Source organism: Plasmodium sp. gorilla clade G2, assembly GCF_900097015.1.
Source record: "Plasmodium sp. gorilla clade G2 genome assembly, chromosome: 5".
Classification (NCBI taxonomy): Eukaryota; Apicomplexa; class Aconoidasida; order Haemosporida; family Plasmodiidae; genus Plasmodium; species Plasmodium adleri (nom. inval.).
Genome location: NC_041697.1, coordinates 85,001 through 95,000, shown reverse-complemented (window position 1 = coordinate 95,000; position 10,000 = coordinate 85,001). Strand labels below are relative to the sequence as shown.

Here is a 10,000-nt window from a genome sequence, read left to right as displayed (position 1 = left end):
ATTTTTAATATTTGACAAATGATTGTTTGTATTTAATTGATTAATATATATATTATCATTATTGTGATCATTATTATTATCATTATTATTATTGTTATTATTATTATTGTTATTTTTGTTATTTCCACTTGAATTCATATTAAGTGAAAAGAAGGATTCATAAAAATTGACGTTATTAAATAGTCCTATTTTATTTCCAACATATAAACAATTATATGCATTATCTCCTGTTAATATAACAGGTCTAATTGAAGATCCTTTTAAAGTTTGTATAACCATGGATGCATCTTTTTTAATATGATTATTAAACATGATTAGAGATAAGAAGTTCATATCTTTTTCCAATAATTGTCTAGGTAAATCTAATATATGTTCATATTTCATATTACTAATAATTTTGAATGCTAAAGCTATAACATAGAAACCATTTTTACTATATTCTTGTTCTTTTTTTTTAAAAAAATAAAGTTCTTCATTCTTAATACATTTCATATAGATTTTATCAAATGAACCTTTAGAAAAGACAATATATTTTTTTTCTTTAAAATCAAAATTACCATATGTTAAGGTAGTAGATATTTTTGTATAATAATCAAATTCATATGTTTTTAATACATCAAAATTTTTATATGTATTATTATTAATTTTTAAAGAAATTTTTTTAATATTCATATTATCATCATTAATATAATTTGTAATTTTCATATCTGTAGCTTCACATAATCTTTTATCGATTTCATTTCCATAAATATTATTATTATCATAATAAACACAAGAACAACCTGCTAATGCATATATTAATAAATGATAATTCGAAGGTGTATTATTAAGAGTAACTTTATTAGTCCACATTAATTTACTATTATAAAGTAATGATGTTATAGAATTCATAGAAGAATTAGATTCATTAAAATATTTATTTTGTGTATTTCTATCTTCATATTGGTGATTATTATAATCATAATTTACATTATCAATATTATTATGGATATAATTATTGTTATCAGTATTACTAATAACAAATGAGTTATTATATGCATTACTATCATCACCATTTTTTTCATCATAATCAATTTGTATATTTCTTTCATCTATGACAAAGGAATCTTCCTCACGAATACCATCAATACCTACATATTGGGGGGGAAGGTTAGCATTATAATTATAGTTTAATTCATCATCACCATAATTATTATTATTATTATTATTATTATTATTACTATTATTATTATTGTTGTTGTTATTGTTGTTGTTGTTGTTGTTGTTGTTGCTGTTTCCATTTTGCTCATTTGTATTTTCATTAGAATAATTGTGAGGTAGCTCCTCATAATTATCCATATTAATTTTATCTTCACCATTATGATCTTCATTTGTATTATTATTTTCGAAATGTTCTTTATAGATATTTTTTTTTATTTCATTCATATTATTTTCATCAAGATGTTCTTCTTTTTCATTAGAATTATAAAACACATCATTCTCTTGTTTTTCTTCATATATTATTTCCATATTATTTTCATCATTATTTGTGTCATTGGCATTGGTATTATCTATTGAATCCATACGTATATCTTCTATAGCATAAATATAATTATAATTATAATTAAAATTATTATTATTATTATCATTATTATTATTATTATCATTATTATTATTATCATTATAATTATTATTATTATTATTATTATCATTATTATTATTATTATTATTATTATTATTATCATTTTGTATGTGTTGCGTTTTTTCTTGCTCCTCAGCATATTCATTTTTATTCACATTTATGTGACTTTCTATAGACTGATTCCAATTTGATGATTTTAATGAGCTACCATTATTGTAATTATTATTATAAGGCATCTCATTAGGATTATTATATATATTATTATCATTGTTAGGAAGCAAGCTATCAATACTATGTATCAAATTATCATCATTAAGTGTTATATTATCTACACTCTGTATCTTATTATTATAGTCATTATTATTTTCTTTATTTTCAAGTGAAGGAAGATGTACATTATTTGTAACAAGAAAATTATTTATTTCGACAGAATCAATTTCATTTATTTTATTTTGGACTTCCTTTTTGATTTCCTTAGATGGTTGTTTGTGGTTCTGATTATTTTTTGCACCCTTTGTAAATATATTTTTCAAAGTTTTACTTACATTTAATAAAGTAGTTTGATTTTTGATTTGTTTGAGATCATCATCTGATAATAATTTATTAGGATAACTATTATTAGGAGAATTGAGTATACTTTTTTTCTTTTCATTTAGAATATTATTACAGAAATGAACACCTGAAAATTCGATTTTATGATCTGTTAAGGTTCCAGTTTTATCAAAAAAGAAGACACGAATTTTACCACATATAGGAATTCTAGATGGTGCAATACAGCAAATATCTTTTTCTTTTTTCAATCTATTAGTTGAAATATTAAGACCTATATTTAAGACAACAGGTGTCCATACAGGTAATATTTGAGAAAGAGTACCGATAGTATAAAAAATAGAAGTCATATTTAAACCTAGATAACGTATTTGAAAATATAAACAAACAAAACTAAACATTATAGTAAATATAAATACAATTGGTAATTGAGAATCATATTTAAAAAGTAATGGATTAGGAAATAATACATTTTGCATGTATTTACCTTTATATGTATATATACTTACATTTATAACTATAGCATAAATATTTTCTGTAAAATTAAGTGTTGATATAACATCCGTACCAGCATATAATATATTATTTGTATTGAAATTATTAACACTACATTTTTTATAATCATTATTTTGTTTACGAAATGATATATTATCATAAGATTCATCATATGGATCAATATTATTATTACTATTATTATTATTATCATGATTATATATATGATTACTACTATTATCATGATTATATATATTATTACTATTATTATCATCAGTATGATCCATTTTTTGTAGGTCCACATATTTATTTGAACCATTAATTATTTGACTCTTCTTTTTTTTATTATTATTATTATTATTATTCTTATTTTTTTTTTTTTTTTTCTTCTTCTTCTTATCTATGTGTATACTCGAATGGTCCTCATCATCTTGATATATATCATATTTATCATTTTTATTATGTTGTGTGTTTTTTGGTTCATTAGATGTCATGTGATAAGAATTAAACGAATTTGAATTCGACGATGATATACATATTTTTTTCATAGGACGCGATTCACCTGTTAATAAACTTTCATCTACTAATACATTTCCTGTTAATAATAGACAATCACAAGGTAAAGTCATTTTAGAATTTATAATTATAATATCACCTATAGTTAAATTATTTGATGGTATTTGTTGTACTATCGAATTTCTATAAACTGTTACAAAGGTATTATTATTTGCTTGTATATTTTCATATATTTCTTTTTTATTTTTCTGATTTTTAAATATCTTCTTAATTACACTTAATAATGATATAATTAACCATATTAAGGAAGTTATAATTTCTTTCCAGAAAAAATTCTTATAACTAATAAATAATTGAAACATATATATTCCATCTAATAATTCTCTTTTTAAATTTTTAAAAAAAGAATAAAATTCTAAATGGATATTATTATATCCATATTCATTAATATTATTAATAATTTCATTATTATTTAAACCTCCTTTTTTTAATATATAATTAAAATCAAGATTTCTTACTTTTTCTTCTATACTATGTGATATATTATAAAAACAATCTTTTTCTTCATTATATATATATTTCATACTTCTAAAAAAAAAATATCTAACATTTTTTTCGTTAATTCGTACTCTTACTTTATGAACTTTAAGATTATTTTCTATGTATCTTCTTGTATTATTTTGGCTAGTCACCAATAGACTCTTTTTTTTTTTTTTCCCTTTTTTTTTATAAGAAAAACGTTTAGATCCAAAAACAATATTGTCATCATCATATTGATTATAATATTTATCATCATATTGATCATCATAGTGGTCATCATATTGATCATCATAGTGATTATCATAGTGATCATCATAGTGATCATCATAATGATCATTATATTTATCATCATATTCATTATTTTTATTAAAAGAATATTTTTCATGTATTTCTCTTTCTTCATTATCATAATTATTATCATCCCCTTGATTCATTACATTTAATCTATCTATATTATATACATTATCTATTCCATTCATTTTATTTATTTCATTTTGATTCTCCTCATAATAACCTAAATTATTGTCTTGGTTTCTTAATACATTTTTTGTATACACAGAGTTATTACTTAGTCTCCTATTAGAATATTGGTTTGATATACTTTTTTTATGATAAGAGTTATTATAATATGAATTATTTTTATATATATTTGAATAATAATAGTTATTACTTTTATTTTGAATATCATCATCATCATCTTGATCATTATATGAATTTTTTATATAATCGTTTTTTTTTTTTTTTTTATCTGTAGAACTAAAAAAATAAAAAAAAAAGTGTTTTACCTTGATTTGATAATAATGAAATAACTTCATATTTTTATAAGAATATTTATATATTTTTTTATTCCATTTTATAAAAGCATTTGTAATATAAACATAACTTTCTTTGAATATATTTTTATATGAATTTGTGTAGTCTTCATTTTTTGTATAAACTAAAACATAATCACTATCTTTTAAAAGAGATGGTTTTAAAAAAATACTATGCATGTGTTTTCTAACTGTTAATATAGCATATGTTATAATAAAACATAATAATAAAAATATAAAAAATACAAATGCTCTATCATTCCATAATATTTCACCATTTTGTTTTATACAATATTCATTTCCAATTAATAATATAATAATAAAATGTGTTAATAAATAAGATACTATAGATATATTCTTAAGAAGAAATCCACATAAACTATTTTTATATCCTTCTTGTCTAATTATCACATCATCATTATCATTATAACATTCATAAATATAATTAAAAAATTCGGTCTTCTCATTCTTATGACTACCATCAATATCTTTCCATTTATGTTTTTTATTTATTCTATTCTCATGATACTTCTTAAATATATACCATATAAAAATACTCAATAATAAAAATATATAACACAGGCATATGTATTTTAGCTCCACATGGTTTATTAACAATTTATCGGATTTACAAAATCGAACCATTATAAGTCTTATCTATTCACCCATAAAATTAGATGTAAAAATAAATATATATATATGAATATATACACATATATATATATATATATATGTAATCTTATCAAACCTTTTTGAGGTCTTCTATCTTTATATATATTTACAAAAAAAAAAGAAAAAATATGATCACTTTATTTTTTTATAAGCATATAAATATATTTAACAATTCTAATAACTTATTATCTTGTTCATTTTAAGAAAAACCATTTTAAGGTATCCCCTTTACATTTGACAGTATTCACAGATTCAAAAAAAAAAAAAAAAAATATATATATATATAAAATAATATATACAAAATAAATTAAATGCTAATAAAATGGGGTAGCATTTTTTATTTCATAAATGTTATTTATATATTTAATTTGATATATTATTTTATAATTTATTTTTAATATATTTTCTGCTGTGTAAAATTAATCCTTTTTCTAACCCTTATAATATTAACCTGTTAAATAAATATATAATAATAATAATAACAATAATAATTAGGTTAATAAAAAACTTATATCCATTATTAATATAAGCAATGAAACATATATATATATATATATATATGTATATATTTTTATTTATTTATTCAAATAAAACAAATATGTATAAATAGAACACATTTTTTTTTTTTTTAATATATATTTTAAAGGTACTATGGGCTTGACACATAAACATATAAATATATTATTATTATATAATAATTTAACTACAAAATTATTGACATAAAACAAAAAAAAAAAAAAAATTGAAATATAAAAAATAAACAAAAAAAAAAATTTACAGTGTAATGTAAAAATAATTATAATTTTGTATCATATAAAATACATATTTTTCCAGGTATATATATTTAATAAAAAATTTTAAAATTATATGTATATATCTCTTAATATACAAATATATATGAAGGAACCATAAAACGTACAAAAGAGTTAGCAATTAATAATCAATAATTTTACATCTAATTTTTTTTTTTTTTTTTTCTCATAATGATTATAATATAATAATATATATCGTTATATTGTTATATATATTTTTTTTTATTATTTTTTTTTTTTTTTTTTTTTTTTTTTTTTTTTTTTTTTTTTTTTTTTACCCGGTTCTAGTACCCTTGATGAATAGAAGTTGCACATATATAATCCACACAATAGATTAAAAAAGAATAATAAGATAAAAGAATATGCATAATTTATATATATGAAAAAAAAAAAAAATAAAGAAAATAAATGTAAATATAAAAAAAAAAGTTGTATAATAATATATATATATATATAATTATAACGTATGATTAAAAGTAAAATCCCAATCACAAGGGGATAGAACAATAAATGAGAATAAATGAATAAATAATATTGATATATATATATATATTTTTATTTATAAAAAGTGCAATATTTTTTAAAAGTCTAAGACTTGTTCTTTTTATTTTATTTTTAGAATGAATAAATATAAAGATACATTAAAAACAAAATTTGAGTATAAATATTTATTTTACTTAGCCTCTTTTGTATCTATTAATTTAGGTTAATATATATATATATATATATATATATATATATATTTATACATATTAATGTGTATATTTTTATATGTATAGTTTAAATTTTTTTATATAACTTGTTTCATTATTTTTTTTTTTTTTTAGGTATTTGCAATGAATATATAAAAAAGAAAAAGTCGGCTTATAAAAATGTATCTCATAAAATATACTTCCATTTAAGTGAAAAAAATTTTGAAATTTTGAATAAAAAAAGATATTTAGAGAGATTTGAAAAAATAAATGAATATTTTAATTTACCAGTGTCAAAATTGTTAGATGCAAGTAATAATTATTATCCAGTAGATTATCATTTACAATATATAAGTAATATTTTTGAAAAGAAAAAAGATGAATTAAAAAATATAGTGGAAAAAGAAAAAAGGAGTATGTCTATTGATGAGCTAATAAGTGATATTATTAACTATTTAGAATCTGAAATAAATGGTAACATAAATGTGGATATCCATAGGATTAATCAGAATAATATAAATGATAATAATAATAATAATAATAATGATGATGATGATATTTACTTATATAATAAATGTAATGATGGAGGGAGCTTCTTAAAAAATTTAAATCTTAGTTATTTTAAAGATTTTTTAGTAGAGAGGAAAAAAATAAACCTAGATGCATCATCTAATAATATTTCCTTAAATGTTTTATTTGATGAACTGTATGCATATACTTATATATACTTATTAATAAATTATAAAAGGAATAATTTTTTTGACTTTATAAAAATGAAAAGATCATATAGACATTGTAGCGAGCATGCAGGAAAAGATATTGGCCTAGAAGTTTCTAATTATATGGGATTAAGTATAAAAGATAATAAATTAACAATATTAAAAGGAGATGAAGAAGAAAAAAAAAAATACATTAATAGTAATAATAATAGTAATAATAATAGTAATAATAATAGTAATAGTAATAGTAATAATAATATTAATATTAATAGTGATAGTATTAATAATATGTATGATAATCAAATAATGGATAACACAAAATATGTTTTAAATATAGATACAATAAACGAGATACATAAAAGCCTATCTACATATGGAATTGTTGTTTTAAAAAATATATTACCAAAAGAAACTATAAAGAGATTAAAGAAAGAATTGTTTGTAGAAGAAAAAGATATAAATATATCATCTTTTTTATTAAATAAAGATCAAAATATATTTTGTATACGTCCTAGTAGAGGTAGACAATATTGTATCTTAAGAAATAGTAGGATAAGTGATTTGTTTGTAAATTTACAACAATATTGGATGAATATTGTATATTCTTATTTATCACTTGGAACATATGAAAATATATTTAAACAATTTGATAAGAAGACCATTTTTAATTTAAATAATATGAATAATTTAGATATAACAAATGAAAAAACTGATAAAATATATTTATCTGAATTACAGTTATTAAATAATGAACCCTTAAGTGATACACAAACTTATCATGTTGATAATGGTTATAATGGAATATCAATTATTGTCCCACTTAATAAAATAAATGAACAATCAGGAAATTTCGAATTTTTTACAGGAACACATTTATTTTCCTCATTACAAAATAAAACTTTAAAACATAAAATTAAAACATTCAAACAATTTTTAAAAGTTTATTATATAACAAAAGGATCATCATTTATACCTGATGTAAATGAACAAGATTTAATCATATATGATTCTAGAATCTTACATAGAGGTTTATCAAATAATTTATGGATGAAAAATTCCTCTTTAATTTATCGTTATGATTATAAAAAATATCCACCACCAGGACAAAATTTTATTGATATCTTTTCATACAACATAATTGGAAAGTGCATATCATTTTTTAACTTTTTAGGAAAATATATATAAATAAATAAATATATAAATAAATATATATATATACATATATATTTTATATAAATGTATAACCTTTTGTTTTTTACTATTAATAAATATTTTTTTTTTGTCCATAAAATATATATATATAATATATTTTTTTAATTAAACATTTGATATATTTGCCATATAATATTATTCGAATATATAACAAAAATATTATATATATATATATATATATATATATATTAATTTATTATTATTTTTTTTTTTAATTAAAAAATAATTAAGACCTAAAAATCATTTAACCCTATAATTCCCTTCGATTTATTTTACATTATGGGAATAATCCCACGTAAAAAAAATTACAATAGAAAAAATATAAAAATTTATATATTTTTATATACTTTTCCTATACTTAAAAAAATTTAAAAATATAAAAAATAATAAAATATGTAAATAAATATAAATATAATAAAAAAATTATATTAAAATTATGTGAAAAAATAAAAATTAAAAATATATATATTATATATATTATAATATATATATGGAAGGATTAGAAACCCCCTGGAGCTCTATAAATACACTAAATAAAATACCATATATTATATATATATATATATATATAATATAATATTATATGAGCATTTGTATATACAAATAATAACATATATATTATTATATATATATGTATACATAAAATATCTTGCCTCATATTTTATTATTTATTATATATATATATACAATAATATATAGTATTTATTATTATATAATTGTTTATATATATATAATTTAAATCCATATATAAAAAAAAAATAAAACGAAACACAATGTTTATATATATAATATTATATATTTATGTATATAATAAATAAAATGAATGGATATATATAACAATAACAAATATTTTTTATATAATATATAAAATATGTTCGTATTTTATATATTAGGAAAAATATATTCATTATATTTATAATATATATATATATAATATTTACATATTAATATAAAATATGTATGAATACATTTATTTATATACATTATAAAGAAGGCTCAGTTCCAAAAGAAAAAAAAAAAAATTTTATATAAATGAAAATTAAAATAATATTAATAACATAACATACGTGATAAAAATCATTTCAAAATTTGCTTGAAAAAAAAAAAAAAAAAAAAAATCCAATAACTTTTTTTTTTTAAAAGGGAATATAAATTTTTTAAAAAATAACATATAATTAATTTTTGTAAAATATAATATTTTCTTTTGAAAAATCCATTTTGATAAGTAAATATAAGAATATATTATTTATACAAAAAAAAAAGAGGAAAATTTTTTTTTTTTCTTTTTATTTTTAAACTTTGAATTTATTTTAAGTTTTGTGTAAGTTTTATTATATTCAAATTTTTTAGTTTTTTCACATAA

At 18.0% G+C, this 10,000-nt stretch overlaps 2 protein-coding genes across 2 annotated transcripts in view; one reads left to right on the top strand and one right to left on the bottom strand.

The window, feature by feature from the left end:
- PADL01_0502800 (cation transporting P-ATPase) overlaps nucleotides 1-5,175 on the bottom strand; it is a gene marked incomplete at both ends in the record, with an annotated part of 7,268 nt that extends 2,093 nt beyond the window's left edge. Inside the window, one exon of the mRNA XM_028685383.1 lies at nucleotides 1-5,175. This exon is cut by the window's left edge and continues 1,607 nt beyond it. Within this exon, the coding sequence (XP_028536887.1) occupies nucleotides 1-5,175 (5,175 nt within the window).
- A 1,459-nt stretch (nucleotides 5,176-6,634) lies between these two features.
- Nucleotides 6,635-8,610, top strand: PADL01_0502700 (conserved Plasmodium protein, unknown function; the record flags this gene model as incomplete). The annotated part of the gene is made up of 2 exons (XM_028685382.1): nucleotides 6,635-6,719; nucleotides 6,842-8,610. 2 exons carry the CDS (start codon nucleotides 6,635-6,637, stop codon nucleotides 8,608-8,610), a joined length of 1,854 nt encoding a protein of 617 aa, XP_028536886.1.
- Nucleotides 8,611-10,000: the final 1,390 nt, after the last annotated feature.